The 23814-nt window shown below is 48.2% G+C and overlaps 2 protein-coding genes across 10 annotated transcripts in view; one reads left to right on the forward strand and one right to left on the reverse strand.

The window, feature by feature from the left end:
- The window catches only part of dclk2a (doublecortin-like kinase 2a), a 39637-nt gene extending 36107 nt beyond the window's left edge, over positions 1-3530 (forward strand). For all 5 annotated transcript variants that reach the window (XM_062516504.1, XM_062516510.1, XM_062516497.1 and 2 more), the window contains one exon: positions 517-3530. In XM_062516504.1, coding sequence (XP_062372488.1) covers positions 517-1500 — 984 coding nt within the window. In that variant the 3' untranslated portion in view covers positions 1501-3530. The remainder of the gene's footprint in view (positions 1-516) is intronic.
- A 182-nt stretch (positions 3531-3712) lies between these two features.
- Positions 3713-23814, reverse strand: part of lrba (LPS-responsive vesicle trafficking, beach and anchor containing) — a 193282-nt gene continuing 173180 nt past the window's right edge. For all 5 annotated transcript variants that reach the window (XM_062516552.1, XM_062516559.1, XM_062516545.1 and 2 more), the window contains exons 50-56: positions 22891-22956; positions 19436-19591; positions 17310-17477; positions 11237-11338; positions 10521-10717; positions 6043-6194; positions 3713-4957 (exon numbers count right to left, since the gene is read on the reverse strand). In XM_062516552.1, the coding sequence (XP_062372536.1) occupies positions 4867-4957; positions 6043-6194; positions 10521-10717; positions 11237-11338; positions 17310-17477; positions 19436-19591; positions 22891-22956 (932 nt within the window). In that variant the 3' untranslated portion in view covers positions 3713-4866. The remainder of the gene's footprint in view (positions 4958-6042; positions 6195-10520; positions 10718-11236; positions 11339-17309; positions 17478-19435; positions 19592-22890; positions 22957-23814) is intronic.

Below are 23814 nucleotides of genomic sequence, written 5' to 3' on the forward strand. Positions count from 1 at the left end.
GTTGGCCTCTTAGTGGCCAAGCCCCTCTATGGAGCACTGTTTTTTACTCAAGAGTGTGTATTTGTAGGAGAAATGAACTGAATTGGTACTGCCCTTAAAGGTGCTGTAAGCGATATTTGTCTTTCTTGTGTTTATGTATTTGTTTTGTCTTGTTTGTGTACCTGCAAGGTAATTGGTAGGCAATAATTGTTGCCTACCAATAATTGAGACCAGGTTATGACCTCAGGAGAGTTGGACACAGTTTGGAGTTTTTTCTCATAAAGCTCTCCATATTGTTTTTTTTTTCCATATCAGCAGTCACAGTGTAGCCCCTTCAGTGAGAGCACTCCCAACACAATATCGCTTACAGCAGCTTACTGTAGGGCACATACGGCTTGTAAGATGAAGTAATGTATCAACACTAAAAGAAAGAGTAGGAAGTGAGTTTACTTTGTTGTCAGGTGTATTTTAGAGTCTCACCTGGTAGGTCATCTGTATTCCTAATGTGTCTCATCTTTCTCTTACTGTGCTCTGTAGAACACAGCGCTAGATAAGGAAAACATCCAGCTTCATCGTCGTCGCCAGAACAACAGCCTGCCTTCCCCTGCCTCTGGGCAATCAGAGAAGATCTCCACCTCTGATCAGTCAGAGAAGATCTCCACCTCTGATCAGTCAGAGAAGATCTCCACCTCTGATCAATCAGGGAAGATCTCCAGTTCTGATCAATCAGGGAAGATCTCCAGTTCTGATCAATCAGGGAAGATCTCCACCTCTGATCAGTCAGAGAAGATCTCCTGTCCTGATCAATCAGGGAAGATCTTCACCTCTGATCAATCAGAGAAGACCCCATTTTGTGACCGTTCCCCCAAAGCACCCCTCTCCGTTCATTGGGAAAATCTGCCATCGTCCTCTGTACCTGAGCCAGACAACCCCTGTGCCCCCTCACCTGAGAAGCCACCCCCCTCCACCTGTGCTCCCACTGCTCCTGCAGCCCCCTCACCTGTGGAGACTCCCCTCTCCACCTGTGCCCCGACTGCTCCTGCAGCCCCCTCACCTGTGGAGACTCCCCTCTCCACCTGTGCCCCGACTGCTCCTGCAGCCCCCTCACCTGTGGAGACTCCCCTCTCCACCTGTGCCCCGACTGCTCCTGCAGCCCCCTCACCTGTGGAGACTCCCCTCTCCACCTGTGCTCCCACTGCTCCTGCAGCCCCCTCACCTGTGGAGACTCCCCTCTCCACCTGTGCTCCCACTGCTCCTGCAGCCCCCCCACCTGTGGAGACTCCCCCCTGGGTTCCACTGGAGAGCACTGAAGTTGCTGCTGCTGCTGCTCCCACTGCTGTGGCCCCTAGTCCCCCCCTCAGTCCCCCCCTCTCTCCTCCCCTCTCTCCTTCTGAGCCCCACACATCGCTCTCCTGGCCTGCGCCTCCCCCGGCCCCCTCCAGCTCTCTCCCAGAGCCTCCTCTATGCAGCCTTGAGTATGAAGGCCCTCCTCCTGCCTGGAAGCTGCTGAGGGAGGAGTGAGCCGCTGGTGGCCCACACCCGGCCCACACTCACGCCTGATGACCAGGGGAGATGAGCTTAGGCACCCTTACTTTAAGGTCATACATGTTCCTAGTATGAGCACAATGTATATTTGTCGCATACAATGAATTTACCCATTCATAGAAAAGAGCTTCAACCAGGAAAAAGCCTGCCTTCTGACTTCCTAAGCCAAGGCTCTCAGATAAAGCTGGTAACACAGCAAAAAGCTCACCACTGCATGTATTGCATTTGCATGTGTTAGGTAGTCATTTTCAGCATTCCAATTTCAGATCCCTTTCAAGCTTTGGCTATTCCGTATGCCTACCAGAGGCTCCTCAGATCCCAGACCCACTCCTCTGTCTCACAGATTAAGTCAACTATAAGCATTAAATGCTCCTCCTAGTGAACATACAGTAACTTGTGTCCCCTTAAAATGGAACTTGCATGACCACCCATACCCACATGAATCCTCCATTTCCCGAGTCAGTGTTATTAGAAAACAGAGTATTACCTTTTTCCTACGTTGTATGGAATACACTGGGGAGATTTGCCTTTTAGAGTACTTGTAATGTAAACTGTGTTGTGTCACTGCCCTGCCCTGGGCATTCAGATGGACAATCTGTGACCTTGAGAGTCAGACATGCCTTGTGAAGGACGTGCCTCAGAGGAAATCAAACTGGCCGCTAGCTAGCCTCATCCCGTCCCCTCTACCAGCTGGCCTGTCCCTCTAGCATGAACACGCCCAATGGAACTCCTCTAACCCCTAGTTGCTCATGGCAGCATTAAAGCAGGACCCATATCTATATATCTACAGCTGTCTACTCATTAGGACACACACGTTGGTGTAGTTAGCACTGCTGTATGTGATGAGCTACTGAACACTAGTACTGCATCCATGACTACTGTAGATCATGGTCAGCTTATACAACACTGATTAGGTTTGCAAAGGGCAATTGGAATTTGGAATTTGCTGACTTGCAGATCTGTTACAAAATTATGTCATTCATTACTGGACCTTTACACGGTCCTTCGCCATGATACACAAAATAGTGGATGAGCTATTTTTCTATGTTGTGATTGATTGACTGATTGTATATATGTGAATTTGTACTTGAAAGCATTTGAAAGATGATCAAGTTGTATGAGAAGACAATGTGAGTTAATCCTTGTTGATGTGACTTTTACTTCTGATTGTTTTTGTTTTATGTTTGCTCCTGGAGACTATGCTTGAATGTGCTGATTGTGATGAGTGGTAGAGGTCAATGCGTAAGGGTCCTCCTACTGTAGACAAACCTTACAGTTGTAGAACAAACATGAACACAGGACATTCATGCCCTTGGTGTCTTTTTGATGAAAAAGTAACAGAGGGTATGCAATAATATTTTTGTAAATATCTGCAAGCTTTTCCTGATTGTGGAGAGCCGTGTGGTTGTGATGAGGAGGCTGTGCCTCTGCTCCATGTGCTGTGCCGTGTGCTTCTGATCAGCATTCCTCTCACCTCTACTGACCAGTGAGGAGGCCTCAGGGCATCTAGTGACCCCGGCCTGAGCACCAATGCAGGATACATATTCATTTGTCTCATTCGGTGGTGCCCATGAAAAGCATTAATAGTGACTATTATAATGTGAAGTTGTTCTTACTTAGACTATCTGGAAGTTTTTGAAGGCTGAAATCTGGAGGCCTGGTTTAATTTTCTGTGGTTTTCTGCTCTATTCTTAAGGAATTTTTTAGCTGCATGCAAAATTCCTCTTCTGCGACTCACATTTTAGTCTGTGTAGCTGCTAAAAGTCACAGTGGTGGGTTCCAGTGTTAGTCACAATCTGTTGCTATAGCGCTCTTTCAGCTTCTCCCTGTGTTCTCTTCAAAATTCAGTTACGTTTTACATGCAAGGGATCCAGTTTTCAAGATGAAGGTGTAAAGTTTGTGCAGCCATTTTAAATGTAATCCTCTTGGCATAGAACCTTTTTTTCATTTTGTAATAGGAATTCATCAAAAACTTCATGAAATGCAATAAAATCTCTGAAATGATTTCTCATTGACTTTCATTGATGCGATAAGCGGTGGTTCACATTGATATGTGAACAAAAATGTACAGTATTAACATATTATATTACAAACAGGTAGATGTAGTAACATATTACAAAGACAGGCAGTCTTTGATACATGACAATACATGATAAGCTGCTCCAACAAATAACACCTCCAAAATCAATTTCTGATACAAAACTCCATTTTATTGTTTTGACTCATCACACAAATCAAAAAGACACTCATTGGAAATGGACTGCCGTAGAGTTGTGTGACTGTAAAAACAGCAGTCATTTTCATCCATCATCATTAATCACATATCTTTCCAATCAAACCAACGAGGAATGTTTGTCCATGGATAACATCTGTGCAAGACATTGTTTGAAAGGATAAATCACGTCCCTAGTGCTGTCACCACAAAGAGAGAGAGAGAGAGAGAGAGGAGTACGCACACAACATACTGAATGGAGCTCCTGGTGTGAGGAAGGTTGTGAGATATGACACTGAGTTTTAGAGTGGAGATGATCCAGTGATTCAGAAGGACCCTCGTGCTGTCACAGCCACGGGGAGCACAACGCCACCTCCTCCCGCCGACACCTCCCCCGTCACATCACCACGACGACACACACACACTACTACGCAATCTCATTAGCGGCCCTCCCACTTCCACCAGGCATGGAGCGCAGCCTGCCCTCTTCAGTGAAACCATATGTGAAGTATTGCAAAATACAGCATGTGCAGCAAGGAAAGATATGCCTGCATTTGGGCAACCCCACCGAGAAGAGGATGCTTCAGTCAGAGATGTGTGGATGCAGCTCCAGCACGGAGAGAGCTCCATCTGAGCCACCTCAGTCTCGTTTAAAACTCACCCCTACAGCAGCAAAAAAGCTATCAAGAAAAAAATCCCCCAAAAGACACAGCAACTGAAAAAATCACTCACCCCAAGAAGTACACAAATATATGGAATCTATATATGGACTATAGATGCAAATATAGTCATCTAGCTATTGACCACTCGAGCCCTTTATTTTTGGTGGGCTGAGGTGAAAATAGACTTTTACAGCTAAAAATAGATTTATTTCAATGATAGGTATATAACCCCACCCCTAAGATTTAATATTATATGAAATATCATAAGATCTACAAAATATAACAATGCCCTTTTAAAAATAGTTGACTTTTTAAACTTCTGCTGAGAGATACATTCAGAATTGGAACATGTATTCAGAATAGTGCCTCTGAGGGCCATGGCAGGATTGGGCTTGCAGTGGCCAGTGCTGTTGCCATGGTGAGCAGCAGGGCGGCCCGGTGATGTTGGTGCAGCTGACCGCTGGTCCCTCAGTAGCGCGTCTGGTACTCGTGGTGCCACCTGTTGAAGTCGTTGTAGAACAGGACGATGCTGCCCGACGCCATGCCCGTGATAATGCACCTGCAGAGTCCAAGAGAGAGACACAGAGTTCAGACACAGGCCTGCACTGGGCAACTTGTGCTCAGCAGACGTGTTAGATGCTTTTTTTTTTTTTTTTTTTTTTTTTTAAACATTAAAATACTACCATATGGACGAAAAGAGGAGCTCACAGAATCATAAACCAGAAAATAATTTACATTTCACCACTGACAAAAGTGACACAGTGACAGGGGCTATTTTGGGAATTAATAAACACACACGTATACGCACACACACACTCAGTTTGAGCTTGAGAGAAATGAGGTGGGTATCGTAAGACCCCTAATTGTCGGCCGTTTCGTTCGAAAATTCTAAAACAACAATGTTTTTTAATACCTTAAAATAACATTTGCTAAATGAACCTAACATATTTCGGTAGCCATAGGTGTGTATATTAGAACAATATCTGGCTTGGTTCTTACCGGGGCTTTTATCGCCTGAAATATCCAATTTAGTTTACCATGCTCGGGAGTTTAGCGCTGGCCGGGGGGGTTCATATTGTCGGCCTTTTCACATTCTACATCAGAGATTCTACAACAGAGCAAGATAGATCACAGACCGGATAATACGATACGTTGAAGTGCGTTCTATGACTCCATAGGCGCCATTTTGATAAGCTCAGGTGTCGTCACAGAGGCTGGCTACCGTGGGAATCATAAACATTAACTGAACATCTTGCTCCGCTCTAGAATCTTTGCTGTAAATCAACGGTTAGCTCGTCGCTAATCAAAATTCCACCGGAGCTCCAAGCGGTTTTGTAAATGCAGCCTTACAAGAGTGTTTTACAGCTCTTCAAGTCACGGTAAAATGTCATTTTTGGTACATAGGTCATTAAGAGACACTTATGGTGTGGGTGCTTGCGTTTCTTTATGAATCCTCCGTCTTAGTTTGTATAGAAATTAATATTAAGTTGCACATACACAGAAGTGTCCGACAACCCGTGCCGTCCGACAATACGTGCCGCTCCGATACATTAGCCAACATGAAAGACATCTGCATCCAAAAGTGCACCCAGACATTATAGTGTGCTGGAGTGGCTGTAGTGGCCCATGCTGTGGTGGACTCACCTCTGGTCGTGGGACATGGCCATGGAGCGGATGCCTGCATCACAGCCTGGGTAGGTGAAGAGCTGCTTCATGTCGTACACCTGCCACACACTCAGAACTCCGGCGTCCCCTCCACTCAGCAGGTACTGGCCATCCCTGCTCAGCTGCATGGCCTGCACACACACACACACACACACACTGAGCACTGGCGTCCTACTTTAGAATAATGCATCCATCATACCGACACACACACATACACAACATACCATGCACAAATATCCACAGCTTCAACATAGAAACACACAGGGAGACACACACATGGGCGCACACACACACACGCACACACACACACACACACACCCTAATAATTACCTATGCTGTGTGTGTGTGTGTGCGCGTGTGTGTGTGTGTGTGTGTGTGTGTGTGCAGATGGAGATGAGGAGGTGAATTCAGCTTCCTCCTCTAGTGTGCGCGCACACACACACACACACACACACACACACACACACACACACACACACACACACACACACACACACACACACACACACACACACACACACACACACACACACACACACACACACACACACACACACAACACACACAACACACACACAGCAGCACATGTGTGGCACGCTGCTGTCGGCCCTTTGAAGTAGCCGTGAGCAGATAAATGCGCGTGATAAGCATGGCGGCGGCCTGGGGACCAGCGATAGCGCCGTGTTCTGACTTGGCCAGTGGAGGAGAGTTCTGGCCGGTGGGTGATGAATGCGCGCCGCTCGGCCCTGGCGTCTGATTAGAGGGCCGCCGGGCTACGGGGTCTCCGCCTGATGTCTGCAGGGGGCAGCGCGGCCCCAGCAGCCCCGCCCCGCCCCGTCCCGCCGCTCAGCAGCCAGCCAGCGGGGAAGCAGCGCAGCCACGGCGGTGGACTCCAGCAGCGCCAGCCCGGCCCAGAGCCCAGAGATTTATTCTGCTCATCTGGCTTTTCCTGTGCTCATAAGGGATGTGTTACACTTTAAAGTGTCCCCAGGGAAACGGGGATAATATACGACATGAAGAGCCGCGGGGTGTAGTTTTACTCGGCGGCCCGAGCCAAGAGGGAGCCGAGGCTGATGCATGTGGTAACACCCACTGGTGAGATGACACCAGAACATGCAGCTCCACTGACCCTGATTCCTCACTTACAGTATCTGCTCCACACAACAGCTCCACACTCCAGCTCACTCTCACTCTCACTCTCAATCATGCTCCTGCCACACGCACAGCATGCTGAAGTTCCACTCTACACCACAGAGATGGATAGACCAAGAGATCAACAAGCTAATTCAGAGAGCAAGACACACTGGTTTGTCATTAAGCAATGAAATCTGTCTAAAACCATTTCAGAACCGGCAGCATTTTAGAGCTCTGTCCTAAGTAGCACCCTGGTCTACCACACACCCTTGTGTACATGCACCAGAGCCAAAGCAGAAATGTGCACAGGGCCGAATGGGCCTCTTTAACATCCCATAATCAGGGAGGGATTTATACGTCCTGTACATCATCACTGACCAGGCGGAGCAGTCACTCTGATCACGGATTACATGAGCGCGCTCAGAGGATGAGTCATAGGACGGCTCGCCATCTGATCTGGAGTCAGCGGCGTTCTTCAGCCTTCACCAGCCTACTGATCCTCTGCTGCATGTTTATTAGAAACACAGGGGGGAATCCATCATGGCGATGGCTCTGTAAGATCAGCCTCCAAAAGCCCAGCGAGCTCTGGCACTGCAGGAGGAGGAGGAGGGCAGCTGGCCTGTGATTTGTTTTCTGTTTGGCCCATATCTGTGTAGTCGTGTCTCAGGTTTCACTGAAGCCGCTCTCCGCACCGTTTAATGACCATGATCTATATATACATACAGTACACTTCAGTCCAAACTAACTAACTGGCCCACTGCTGTGCTCAGTCTACTAGTTTTGCAGCGTGTGTAGTACAGTATACTACTGTCTAGTATGGACTAACTGTAGCTACATGATGAAAAGAGGACTCTAAAGCAGTGGACTGAGCTGCAGACTGGTGAGGTTCTGACAGGCCAGCCGGGTCAGTCCAGGTTTGAAGGTGTGGTCTTGCCCATAAATCAGCTGCATGGCTCTGCGCGGATGACTACAAATCCAAGATGGCCGCTATGGCTCCGGTATCAGAGATCTATCTGATGTAAAACAAGGCTGGGGGCCAGCGCTGTGCAGACAGGCCCTCATGAATTCTTCATCCTCGCAGCGCCTCTCCAACTCCCTCCTCTGGCTCCTGAGCGGCCCCAAAGGTTATGCCCAAATTTATGGATGTGTTGATTACAGTTGATGTTTAATGCATGGATTTTGAACATGTCTGGTAAAATGATTAGAGAGAAAGGCATCTATGCCATGCTGGACCCAGTAGGGGTTCAAGAGTCCCTGACAGTAGAGGATAAAGCTTTAGAGCTTTTCTTCTCTCTGCAAGCCCAGGAATGTGATCACTACCTCCCAGACCCTCTCACACACACACACACACACACACACACACACTATGTTCCCCTTCCATACATAAAGACACACAGACTTGCACAAAGATGACTAATTCTCAGCCCCCGCACAGCCACTGTAAAGAGGCAGTGTATCCATGAGCACATGTGTAGGGCGTCCCATACTGTGTAGGGGCGCCAGTGGAGGTGAGATTGATACGGGTGTCTGCTGCCTGGGCTCAGGGCTCAGGGCACGGGGGGGAGAGGCCCTGACATGTCACGACTTCCTTGACGCTGGCTGACATAGCAGGAATTCACAGCAGGGGCAGACCAGGGGGGGGAGATGGGGGGGGGACAGCGCAGGAGTGCGTAGGAGAGGAGAGCCGACGACAGGCTGAGTGAGTGAGAGAAAGAGAGAGTGAGAGAGTGAGTGAGCGAATGAGTGAAAGTGTGAGTGAATGAGAGAGTGAGTGCTGAGACGCATCCCTTGGGCAGGCACAGGTCAGGGCTTTGATAGCAGTGAGATGGACAAGCCTGCCCACTGGCCCTGCTTAACACATTACTGTGCGCTTCAGACACAACAGAACGTGTCCGTGTGATGGCCATGAGTATATAGATCCACTGGAGGGGCTGTGGCTCACGAGCAGCACCAGAACATGGCTCCACTGCTCCAAAGCTACACTAGGCATGTTTGCTCTCCAGTGGAGAGTGCCGCTTGCCTCAGATGTCCCCCTGACAGGTCTGATCAGCAGGCCACCTCTCAGCGCTGGCCGCCCCGTGCACTTGTGGCTAATGCAGAGTGAGCGGGTGGCATGGCGGCCGCCGGGGGCCCCCTGGTCAGGCCTGGGAGCCGCGCGCTGGAGGGGGGAGCTAAGTGGAAACAAATGGCCAGACAGATAAGGGATGCTAATCAAGGTGCTGCCGGCCCGCGCTACGCTACGCTACGGAGTGGAGCTACAGTACACACACACACAGGACCCGGTGACACAGCAAATGGGAAGCAGGTGTGAGAGGGCCTCACTGCAGCATAGAGCAGCACACAGGCCTGTGGGCTTTCCCAGGACCTGAGTGGATGTGTGTGTATGAGTGCATATGTATATATGCGTGTGTGTGTGTGTGTGTGTGTGTGTGTGTGTGTGTGTGTGTGTGATTGTGTGGGAACGTGATTGAGTGGGGTATGTGGGACAGCTGCCTGCTGGTGACAAATGTGTCCTCTCATGCAAGAGAACAGGAGAGCCCTCCTTAGCTCCCACTCGGGGAGGAGGAGGTGAGAGAGAGGAAGGAGCAAAGGGAAGCCCTGTGATGAGGAGGGCCAGGGAGGGGAGGAGGAGAGGAGGAGAGGAGAGGAGGGGAGGAGGGGAGGAAGAGGGGGAGAGGGCTTGCTCAGCATGCCCCGGGGCAGTCAGAGCTTAGAAAACATGCCAGCCTTTAATCATGACCCAGACAAGCTCACACACACACACACACACACACACACACACACACACACACACACACACACACACACACACACACACACACACACACACACACACACACACACACACACACACACACACAAAGAGTGATGAAGCACAGAGGCTGTGAGGGGAAACAAAGCTCAGCAGAGGAAAAGAGAAAGTTCCAGGCCATGTCTGGGGGCAACGAGCCAAAAGCTGCAGTCTGAGACTGCCATTCAGTGTGTGAGTGAACACGCCAGAGAGAGGGAGAGATGGAGAGAGGGAGAGAGGGAGAGAGAGAGAGGGAGAGAGGGAGAGAGGGAGAGAGAGAGGATTGAGAGAGAGAAAGAGGAAAAGCAATTCTATTCACTTACAGTTTTATTCATGTATTCATTTATTCATCATTCGTTACCACCCAAAGTCAACATTCGGGTGATGATGCAAGGAAACTTCCTTTCTAAATGTTTATAACACACATCTGTGACGTGTGTGCCGTGTGTGTGTGTGTGTGTGTGTGTGTGTGTGTGTGTGTGTGTGTGTGTGTGCGTGTGTGTGTGTGTGTGTGTTGACTGAAAGTCAGTACCTTCACATTCTCCTCCATCTTCCGGTGGGCCAGTAGTTTGCCGTTGACGCTGAACAAGCAGAGGTGGCCCTTGTCGAAGTAGACCACGCAGTGGCCCTCAGTGGAGGCCTGGACGAGGCGTGGACGCACACAGCCCTCAGGGGCGCCCAGGGTGCGCAGCAGGTCCCCGTTCATGGAGTGGATCAGACAGGGCCCCTCTGGGAAGAGCACGGCACACAACTCAGCTCAGTACAACACACACATAAGACAACTCAATTCAACTCAACTCAACACATAGAAGATGACTCGACTCGACTCGACTCGACTCGACTAACAACACACAAGACAACTCATCGTACACAAGACAATTCAACTCAACACACATAAAACAACTCAACTCAACTCAACACACATAAGACAAGACAACTCAACTAAAACAACTCAACTCACATAAGACAACTCAACACAACACAACACACATAAGACAACTCAACTCAACACACATAAGACAACTCAACTCAACACAACACACATAAGACAACTCAACTCAACACACATAAAACAACTCAACTCAACACACATAAGACAACTCAACTCAACACACGACAACACACGACAACACACAAGACAACTCAACTCAATTCCACACATAAGACAACGGCATAAGATAATGGCATCCTGCACAAACAAGGCAGTGGAGGCCACAGGGGCAGATGTGCTCAGCTCTCCTCACTCACCTGCACAGCCACTGATGACCAGGCCCAGCTCTGCACACACACTCGCACACGTCACCTCACAGTCGTGCCCTGTCAGGATGGCCCGGGGTGTCACAAACTCTTCTACACACACACACACACACACACACACAAAACAAAGAAACACAGGAAAAATAGTCAAGTGTTAATAGGGTAGAGGTGATTCCCACTAAAGGCACTTCTAGGGAGCACCTGTCTTCTTAGGAGTATGGGGCTGCATTGACCACCAGAGACCACCAGGTGGAGTTCTTGGTTTAGCAAAAGAACAACAACAAAAAAGGAATCAGGGTATAAACAGTGAAAAATATACATTTTACACTTAACTACTAACTAGTACAGTACATTTAACAGTTAAAAATAAATGAAGACATCTACACGTGCTTTGCCTGCCTTTGACAGTAAATACAGATGGAGGTGAAATAATGACAGATCTGTGAAAACGGGCAAATATTGTCAAGAGATGATCTTCATGTTTGATGAAATAATACAGCAAAGATGAACAAAACAGAGACAAGAGAGACTTCATGCGATCACAGTTACAGTGTCTGAGAGAACACTAACAGCTCAATCACCCTCTTCCACTGTGGGACAGCCAAAGCCTCACAGCTGGACATCTCTCCCTCTCTTGCTGTGTGTGTGTGTGTGTGTGTGTGTGTGTGTGTGTGTGTGTGTGTGTGTGTGGTTGTGTGTGTGGTTGTGTGTGTGTGTGTGTGTGGTTGTGTGTGTGTGTGTGTGTGTGTGTGTGTGTGTGTGTGTGTGTGTGTGTGTGTGTTTGGGCTTTGTAGTTGGCCTCGTCACCAGTTCATTAGGAGTTCATTAGAGGCCTGGCCTGTGCGCCTGGGGTCTGCTTAAACTACAGCAGGGGCAGGAGCAGCTCACGATGAGCCTAGCAGATGCACAGGCCTTGTGATGATCTCTCTTGCTCTGTGTGTGTGTGTGTGTGTGTGTGTGTGTGTGTGTGTGTGTGTGTGTGTGTGTGTGTGTGTGTGTGTATGTAAGCAGAGGGAGCAGGGGAAGTCCCAGCACAAGCCTTGTGTGTTTATGGAGACAGAGCTCTGGAGTGCTTCAGTACAGGCAGCCTTATGATTCTAGATATCAGGACAACTCAGTGTGCTTCCTAGATGTTTACTATTATGAGCACTAAGCATACTCTTTTGTTCAGCGTAAGACTTCTCTGCATCCACATCAGTTTGAGCACAAGTCCCCATTAAACCCGTCCAAGTGACAGCAGGAGGAACTGGACCTTGACTCACCTCTACAGTAAAAAGGGCTACTGGAACAAAACCTGGCTGTATTTACTTAAAGATTTTTACAAGGGATCTAAACACATACATGCACGCAAGTACACACACACACACACACACACACACACAGACACACACACACACAGACACACAGACACACACACACACACACACACACACACACACACAGACACAGACACAGACACACACACACACACACACACACATACAAACGCACACACACACACAAACGCATGCACGTGCACACACACAAAATACAATGCCTCAAAGTAGAGGTTTCTTTAAGCGCCAGACATCCTAAATGTCTTAGGTCTGACTTATGTTGTACAAGTGCAGGATTAGTGACTGATGTGGGATTGTGCCAGGAGGAGATCAATAAAACTGATATATTGGTGTATCATTTAACCCTCGAGTCCTCGGGCACCATTTGGTCTGCGTTAAGCCACATCTGATTACAATCTAATACCTCCACACGTATATCTACACAGCCAACCAGCAGAGTTCAGCTGAGTATCACTTACCTGGAGAGAAATGGAGAGAGAGAGGGACAGAGAGAGAGAGAGAGAGAGAACGACAGGGAGAAAAGGACAGGAAAAGAGAGGGACAGGGAAAAGGAGAGAGAAAGAGAGAGGGGAGAGGGAGAGGGAACATATGAGAGTGTAATTGCCAGAATTCAGTCCGATGAAATTCTATGAACTTAACAATTGAGTCATTAACGGCACTTTTTGCATCCTAATCATACAAATAAAGTTGAGTTATGGAAAGAATGTCTGAACAGCACAAACCACTAACACAAATGTTATAAGCGCGGTGGCTTGCTGTGCACATTTCATATCTTTTCCTCTAGGTGGCAGTACAGTCGTTGGAATCACCTTGATCAAAGAGTCTTGATGGCTACAGTGAAATCAGTCTCTCTGCAGCAACAATCCCAACTAAAACAAGTCATATACACAAACACACACACACACACCTACTGTAGCAGACAGGCTATGAGGCCACAAGCACATGAGGACATGACGGCCCTTTAACCACTGCGTGTGGATGGTGTGTGTCTGTATTGTGCACTTGTGTGTGTGTGTGTGTGTGTGTATGTATGTGTGTGTGTGTGTGTTCACTAGAGCCTCAGCATGCACACGTGCATGTGGATGTACAGTATATCCCTCACATACCTGGTGCCTGATGCTCACCCAGGACACAACTAATATGTGCCACTTAGCAATGCAAACACACACTAACATCATGGAACAGGGAGGGGTGCAGAGAGAGAGAAAAAGAGAGAGAGAGAGAGAGCGAGAGAGAGAGAGAGAGAGAGAGAGAGAGAGAGTAGGTAAGAGAGTGGTGTTTGGAGAGAGTATAAAGGGAGTCTCTGGCCCTGTGGCCAACAGACTCTGGTGCGGTTTGTGGTAATGGAGCGGCACATTGTTGTGCTGAGGGGCTGAGCTGAGCTGATTACTGCCACGCTGCTATACGCATGCACGCACGCATACACATGCACGCACGCACACACACACACGCACGCGCATACATACTGTACATACACATACACACACACACGCACGAGCGCACACACACACAAGCGCGCACACACACGCACACACACTCGTTTAAACACTCAAAACACAGCAAAATATTTCATATTCATGCTACACAAATTATTTGAACTACATTACCACTGAAACACACACACACACACACACACACACACACGCACGCGCATACATACTGTACATACACATACACACACACACGCACGAGCGCACACATACACAAGCGCGCACACACACGCACACACACTCGTTTAAACACTCAAAACACAGCAAAATATTTCATATTCATGCTACACAAATTATTTGAACTACATTACCACTGAAACACACACACACACACACACACACACACACACACACACACACACCCACACACACACACACACACACTTAACAAATATAATAACATACTCAAATATTTTGCTCCTTTACAAACACTAGAGGTGCCATCTATTCTGTCTTGGAGACTTAGTAGATACTCTGTAGATACACAGCTGAGGTTGAAGCTGCTTACGCACAAAGAAAACATAAATATGGCATGTACTGTATGCTCATATCCATATGAACTGGTCACCATTTAAATTCTTCCACACAATCAGCAAATCATTATGACATAATGTGCAAATTCTCTCTCCTTTTCTAAATACTTGAACCCGCTTGTTTGAATGATGAATGTTGGAAAATGTAGCTAGTTTTGAAGCATACGCTGATGAGGTCAGTAAATGAATAGCACCTCCAGAGTAATGTGTTGAAGTGAAAGCATTATAAATCAAGTGAAGTCGTCTAAAGGTGTGAAACTCCACATCAGAACAACTATTTTAAAGAGAGGAACAAAGACACGCAAAGGAAAAGTTGAGAACATACCCATCTAAAGCATATATATATATATATATATATATAAACACACACACACACACACACACACACACACACAATGATATAATACACACAATACGCGTAGCACTACTGTAAAATACTTTTCTATTCAAATATCCTAAAATTGGTAAGAAATATAAATCAGTTATGGCTAGTGCAGACATGTTGTAAATAACAGTTTTTAACGGAGTATGGGCGGTTAAGCTCTTCTTAAGGAGGCACCAGTAGGCTTTGGGCTACTTGACTATCTGGAGCGACGGCATCTGTGGGATTGATATGGGTTTACAAACAGTTAAAAAGAAAGAACTTTCAACAGAAACATATTGGTCTATCAGTGTTCTAAGAGTGTAAGGCTATTCCATACAAGAACCTGTGTATGGCAGCTTTAGCAGGATCCAAAGAGACCCGGGAGGCCCCAGAGCAGAACACTATTATCTCTAGTTAGAGAAACAGATGCCGCACCAGGCTTGGGCTTCTACTAAACAGTAGCCATAAAACAGCAGCTTCGTCATCTTCATCATCCTCATCAGAGAGAGGGCTGTGCGATTCTGGACGGCTCGGCCCAGTGAGGAAGACAAAGCCATATCCACAACTGGCCTTCCAAACCAAAAGACTCAAATGTGCTAACTGAAACAGATCCTGGGTAGAGGATGACTGCAAATATGCCAGAGACAAGTGGCGGTGATGGTGTTTGGAGCACAGAGAGGAGACGTGGGGAGGCCCAGAGCTAATGAGCAGATGACAGAGGAGTGAGTGGAGAGGAAACGTGATCGTCTGGGCTGCTCTAGTGCTGCTACAGGGTGCCATTTGGGCAGAGGGAAAGCCATCTTAAACAACCAACTCCATTACCTGGCCATGCCATGCCATACCGCATGGACAGCACTTGACTGAATTGACTGAAATTGACTGAGACCCAAAGCATTGTTTCAAATGACCAGTCGGTGAAGAACCAGTCAAGCAAAGTTTGTGATTGTTGCAAGGGGATGAACACACTTTATATATATTTTTATTTCATTTTAGGAATAACAATGAAAGCTTAATAAATAAATAAATAACATAAATCCAAAATATGCTATTTTCTGGAAAACGTGTAATTTCTTTTGTATATAAATCAAATGAAATATGAATATTTTTTAAATAGTCAGGCCACATCTAATTTTTGGAAGCTGATAATATGAAAATGGACAGCAAAACACAGATGTTCATTTCAAACAGTACATTTTTTATGTACAATTTGTACAGAATTTAGATCTAATGTAATTTATTATTGTTGCCAATAGCTTTTAATAACAATACATTTTCTGTGTGTATTCAATTTGTTTATTTAAAATACTGTATAGACAAATATGTGTATTCTATTTCTATCTATTTTCTACTGTATGCTATAAGCCCTTTCTTTTAAAATATTTGGAAAACGCCAACACTCCCAAGCAAGCAGGACGCTTACATCACCACAATGACCTCTGCCAGATGAATGCGGCGATGTGCTTAATTAACTCAATCTCGGTCAGTCATAAATAGTGCTCCATTTGCAGCGGGGCACTTAACAGAGTGTAGTGGACGTGTGTGTGCGGGATTAACACACGGAGAGGTGGCTGTTTGAAGCTGCCGCCGTGGCCATATGTTAGTGTGTGAGCAGCCCGCCGCCTCCCTGGGTCCTGCACTTTTATAGAGCCGAGATGGATGGGCTTGAACTTTGATGTGCCTGCGACCCCACTAGTCACACACTCTCACTGCTAGTGGCCTTCTCTAACTTTCACTTACACACACACACACACACACACGCACACACACACACACACCCGTCTCTTTCACAGATGCAAACGCAGGCAGAACCCATTTGCGGCTCAATAGTGGCCTGAAACCCAATCTGTGTGAAAGAGGCCTGCTGTGGTCAGATGAAACTTGCTGTAGCTCCACAGAGTGAGCTGTAAATCACTGTGTTGGGCCTGTCACATGGCTGTGTGTGTGTGTGTGTGTGTGTGTGTGTGTGTGTGTGTGTGTGTGTGTGTGTGTGTGTGTGTGCGTCTGTGTGAGCAGGAAAAGGAGAGAGAGAGTAAATTTGTGAGTGAAGAGCAGAGGAATTCACACTGCCCATTAACAATTTCGTCATTTAGCCAATGCTAGTGCATTCTATGAGAGCACTCTTACGGACAGGGGAGGTTTGGCGATAAGATACAGGGAAGTGTTTTATTCCACATGAAGTGCTTTGGACTAAGTGATGTCTCCACGCATCTCGGCCAGCCTGCTGACTGAGCGGACTGCACTTCTGTCCAGCTCTTCTGTGGTCAGCTCCAGCCGTGGGAGAGCCGCTCTCTGTGTGAGGTGTGTGTGAGGTGTGTGTGTGTGCTGGTGTGTGGCGCTTACTTCCAGGGTTCTCCCCGATGCTGTTGTGCTTGCCGTTCCAGTACCAGAGCAGCAGGGTGGCGTCCCTGGAGCCAGACAGCATGTAGCAGTCGCCCCCGATGTAGGACTCGGAGCGCGCCAGACACGTCACCACGTCCCGATGGCCAAACACGATCTGAGTCAGTTTCCCTGCCACAACACACACACACACACACACTGGGTTAGGCTCATGCACGGGCATGCCATTTAAAGATTACAACACAGATTACAACCATTTGACATATTGAAGCGTAATGCAATTCACTAAATTATGGTCACACATGATTTATTCTTTAGAGCTATTTATGGCTGCTAGACTGGAACCAATATCCTCATTTGGTGCAGTGGCCTTTACAACAGCACAACAGTCAAGGATTGATATTTGACATTATCATTACATCTGGGAAAACGCTAGCAATTACATAAGATGAAATAATATGAAATCTTATCATAAATTTAACATACAAATTCATCATACAAATATATACTATTTCCAAAACAATTTAACTGACCTCTGGGAAGAAACGTAAGGCATTCATGAAATACTCTATTTAATACGCTATTTAATTTAGCAACATACAATAACACACACACACACACACACACACACACACACACACACACAGCGATGCACACACAGCAAATCCACAGACTGCTGCTATGTGAAGAACTCCCAAATGAAGCGGTGCGGGGCTTTGGGAGGCGTCTGCTATCTGTTAACCAGTCGACACACATCACAGACTGATTTTTACAGGAGTGTAAATATTTGGTCTTGAGAAGTGTGTGTGTGTGTGTGTGTGTGTGTGTGTGTGTGTGTGTCCTGCCCATGGGTCTCTTTCTTTCTCTCTGTATGTGTGTGTGGTAATTGCTGTCAGATTGCAGGCTGAAGTAAAGGGCTTGTATGCCTGTCTATATGATGGCATAACAGTCTGCATGTGTGTGTGTGTGTGTGTGTGTGTGTGTGTGTATGAATGTATTGACCTCTACGGTCAGTGTGTGTATATTTTCATTGCCAACTCCAGTGCTGCAGATGACATTTATTTCTGTGCATCAACATCAGTCTGATAATTAGTAGCTCCGTAGTGCAGGAGCTGTAACCACACACGTAACAGGGCTGTGTGCTCTGCGCTGCGCTGTGCTGTCTAACATAACCCAGCCCGGCCCAGCAGCCCAGCAGCCCAGCGAGGCCCAGTGAGTGGCAGGGAGAAGTCTGCTCCTGCAGCACTGGCTTAATGAGTGCTACTGTTCAGACAACAGCTCCACACGGCTGCAGGACACACACCAGAGCCAAACACACACACTCCAAATGAGTCAATGCAACAGTTAGATTTGGCAATAGCCTCCATAGCACTGGAAACTCTGTGGCTAAGTCATTAGTAACTGTCTATAGAGCAGAGCAGCATTGTGTTCTATGGGCTCCATACAAAGGTAATGGATGTGAAGGCCAGCCAGAGCAGCAGCACACTAATGCAATCAGGGGCTGATTGACACAGAGCCGGCCCACAGCAGGGAGCTCCCATCAGCCCTTAATGATAAGATAAACTGCTCTGGGTGCATACACCACTACTCTCACATATACAGCACACGCACACTACACTACACTGAGCACAGCACAGTCTCAACCACCCCACTATACACACACATACACACACATATACAAACACACACACACACACACACACACACACACACAGACACACACAGACACACACAGACACACACAGACACACACAGACACACACAGACACACACAGACACACACAGACACACACAGACACACACAGACACACACAGACACACACAGCCCTATTTCTCCATTAGCCTCTCGTCTCGATTCTCTGTTTCTCTTTCCAACCTTCCATCTGTCTCACAATGAGATCCTTGGCCTCTGAAATTGAATTGTGTGAGCCCCATGTAGATGTGTAGATGGGTGGACGCAGGCTACTCACAGGGGAGAGGAAAGAGAAAAGGTGTGTGTGTGTGTGTGCGTGTGTGAAATGGAGCTGTCTCAGACGCGCGGGGCTCATTCATGACCTCTCGCCCCCAAACACCACCCCCACTCCTCCGCCCCTCCCCCGCCAAGCCGAGGCGTGGGTCGCCGTGGTTACCTGAGTCGGTGGAGTAGACGCGGAAGCTCTTGTCCCAGAAGCCGCAGAGCAGGATGAAGCGGTTGTCGGCGGTGATGGTGAAGCACTGGGAGTGGACCTGGATACTCTGGTCCAGCACGTCCGAGATCTGCCGCCGGTGAGTCCCCACGCTACTGGCTGAGAGACCGGCACAGACAAGGAGCACGCATTAGTATCGCACACACACACACAGACACACACACACACACACACGATATAGATAGACAACAGACAGACAGATACACAGACAGACAGACAGACAGACACAGATGAGGGATCAGCCTGACAGAAGTCTCCTATAGAAGGGCTGCATAAGTAGAGTTGTGTTTTAGAGCGAATAGTCTGGAAGAGAGAATGAAGGGAAAGAGGGGGGTCAACACACAGAGCAGCTACTGTATAGGATGACAGAGTTCTCAGAGGAACTTGAGCTGAGGAGATGCATCTTTGATCAAGAGCAGCCCATTGTAAACTAGAAAAGCCCTCGGATAGCGCAGCTACCTCCGCCTGCATTGTTTTTCCTAGGTTGTCATACATTTGAGCCTAAACTATTCAGATCGCCACCACGTGGCCATACCGTGCCATTACACCACTAAGCTAAATACATAAACGCCTCGGAAATCCCGACGGAATTACGGATCACTTCCCTGAAAATCTCATCAAAATCCATCCATTACTTTTTGAGTTATCTTGCTTACAAACAGACAAACAGACAGACAAACAGACAAACAAACGCCGGTCCCAGATGAAAACATAGCCTCCTTGGCGGAGGTAACTACAGTAAGTGTGTGTAGTGTGGGCATGTGTGTGGAGCGGGGGGTGCTGGAGGGGAGGGGGGGGGGGGGGGGGGGCTGGGGGAGAGCAGCAGGCCCAACGCACGCACGGGGAAGCAGGGACAGAAGGAGGAAAAATGAAGGTAAGCTGACAAATGGGGGGGGGGGGGGGGGGTAGAGGAGACAGACCTAGGGAATGTTTGAGAGTGAGCAGCTTTAGACTGAAAAAAGAAAGAGAATGTCATGAATTTTACTCCCACTTCTCTCCAACACTGAAGCGGACATTAAACCCTTACAACAAAAAATATGAGGTTGCCGGCGGTGGGCATTTATGATTTTCACACAGGCGTGATTTGTGGCTGAGCACATAAACTAGCCTAACGACCGAGCGCTTCCTCACGCTCTCCACTCACGCCGGGAGAGAGCCTCTCCTCCTCACAGCCAGCCGCAGCAGCCCCGCACTCCATGGGAGCTACGCCTGACCCCCACCCACCCCACATCTGTTAATAAAGTGTCGGCGCAAAGTGCTGAGTGGCAAGTTAGGAGGCAAAAGAGGGACGAGGTAGGACCATAGAGATGGCCAGAGAGACGGAGATGGAGATGGAGGCAGGGACAGGGAGAGGGAACTGAGTGACCACTGCACACCGTGGCATGCCAAAGGGACAAAACAACACAAGAGTGTTTTACTCCACACACACACACACACACACACACACACACACACACACACACACACACACACACACACACACACACACACACACACACACACACACACACACACAAAAACATTCAGAAACAGGTGTGAGGCCCAGAGACACCATGACACACACCAGTGGCCTACTCCATCCAAACACACGCACACATACACAATCACAGACACGCATACACACAGACACAAATGCATGAAAACACACACACACACACACACACACACACACACACACACACACACACACACACACATATACACACACACACACACACACACACGAACACACAGGAACACCAAGCTGTCCTAGCAGTCAGTTAGAATTTACAGTGTTTAAAGTTAGCCTACCAAGGAATGTAGGCTGCATAAATACAGAGATGACACTTTTTCAGGAAGAAAAGAAAAATGGCGCACTCGTCCACAAAGAGGATATGTCATGTTTCTCACGGAGAGCCAGAAATTAGGCAGAATAGAACAGAGACCTGTCCTGGACACAAGCATGGAGTAAGAAGACTATAAATACGACACTGACATATTCAGCTTAAACCTTAACCCTTGAAACAAACTAGCATTCCACTCACATGACAGGCCTCACAGTCGGACTATATCTCACGGCCTCCCCTCTTCTCCTCTCCTCTCCTCTCCCACCCTCTCTCCACCATCCCTCCATCCATCCTCTCCTCAGGACTCAGGACTCAGGCCGGCCCTGCTCTCGGCCCTTCACTCCTTTACCACTACATGAAAAGCTAATCAATTCCTTCTAGTGCGCCCCACTTAGGAGGCAGCCTATTGATTGGCTGGGAGCGTGTCCACACCTGCTGACAGCATATCATTACACACTCTTCAAATCCTCATTAGGGCCAGTCAATAGCACCCACACATCTGTGGCCTTAACCAGCAGCCACCACACAGCCAACGCCATCCATCCTAGACAGCAGCCATCCCATAAACACCTTCACACACACAAACGAGCCCATAGACCATAGAGCAACACCCTGGTCTAGAGCTGGAGAACATCACACCTATGGAACACAGAGCCATAACATGAGGCTGAGACGCCTTCAAGCACCAACGCAAATGCACATTTCACAACAAAACCCTCTCCACCAGCTATGAGGCCAGTGAGTGGTGCTGGCCAGCCAGAGCTCTGAGCAGAGGCTAGTGCGTGTGGTGTGGAGGGAGGGCTGCAGCAGATGTGGACGAGGAGAGGTCACATGAGCGCAGTGGGAGCGCAGTGGGAGCGGGAGCTCCATAAAAGGGGAGAGAGGGTGAGAGGACAGGCACAAGAATCCTGGACCTTCTTACTGACGGGAGGGAGGGAGGGAGGGAGGACAAACAACACCATATCATGTCCATAGGGCTGTTGAGGCCAGTTGGACTCAATTCGGATTCCATCTGAAACCTGGATTTCTGACAGTTATTGTAGCTTAATTATCATAGAAATGGGCCATTTAGCAATTTGAAAAAGAGAGATAGAATCAGTATGGCTAAAACAGGGGCTTCTCTATGATTCTTTCTTTCTCCTTTGTTCATGTCCTCTCATCAACAAGTCGGAGCCGTGAGTGTCCAGGGAGCCGTGCTGCAGGAGGCCATATTGTCCAGACAGCAGGCACAGAGCACAGCGCTCAGCTCCACACATTATTACACCATTCATATTCATCTGCCTGACACACACACTCTTCACTGAGCCACATTAAAGAGAGGGTGCTGGAGACAGAGGAGAAGAGAAGGGGGGAGAGAGAGGGAGAGGGAGAGAGAGAGAGAGGGAGAGAGAGAGGGAGGAAGGGAGGGAGGGAGGAATGATGAAATACAGGGTAAGCCACAGCTCATTGCATTCCAATTTGCATGCAAATGCCTCGTGCCGTAGTGGCAAGTGCGCCTGGCAGTTTGGGTGAAAAACAACAGCAATCTCCACCCAGGGCCGTCGTCATGGCAATGACAGACAAGAAACTGACCTATCAGAGGGTCGATCTCCACTGGCAGCTGGTACTGCTGATCTTGAACAGAAGAGCCTTGATGACCTGCAGAGAGAGTGGTGGAGAGAGAGAGAGAGAGGGAGAGAAAGAGAGAAAGAGAATGAGAAATGGTATTAATACTGTAGTCATGTGGCTGTTAGGGAGGGGGTGGCTTATTTATGAAGGATGCTAAAAAGTCATTTCCTGCGCGGCTCAACTATCCCAGTGAATTTGTGCTCAGTCCAGCGGAGACCCAGAGGAGACGCTGGCCGCCAACCACAGCACACCCTGCTCAGTGCTCACGCACGGGACTCATCCTACTGCTCACATAAACACCATCAATACAGGGCCGCAATATAGCAGCTCCAGCCATCGCTGACCTGGAACTGTGTGTGTGTGTGTGTGTGTGTGTGTGTGTGTGTGTGTGTGTGTGAGACAGCGGGCCAGACTACACATAAAAGGCGCTACTACTGGGACTAGAATACGAGCTCTTGTGTGAACTCTAGCTGCACGCTGTCAATTAGGCCTCAGCCATGCCAGAGAATGGGCAAGCAGGGAGCAGCGCAGCACAGCGCAGCACAGTACAGAGCAGCGCCAGCCCTCAGCCTCCTCCGCTGCACACCCCCACAGGGCACCGCAGCTCATATGCTCCCCTCTCTCCCCCCCTCTGCTGGAGGGCCCGGGGGCTTGCCCATGCACACGGATTGACGTCAGTGACATAAAGAGGAGCGGGAGCGGGAGCGGGAGCGAGTCCTGACTGATGAGAGTGGACAGGAACCCTAATGCTGACCAGTGGAAGTGTCACATTCTATTGGGAGCTGCTGGAGCGCCTCAGACATGAGTGACTTGCCCAGGTCAGCCCAGACGCGCTCTCCACACCACAACACACACACACACACACACTCAACTCTATCTCTCAACATA

Source organism: Sardina pilchardus, chromosome 2 (genome assembly GCF_963854185.1).
Source record: "Sardina pilchardus chromosome 2, fSarPil1.1, whole genome shotgun sequence".
Classification (NCBI taxonomy): Eukaryota; Metazoa; Chordata; class Actinopteri; order Clupeiformes; family Clupeidae; genus Sardina; species Sardina pilchardus.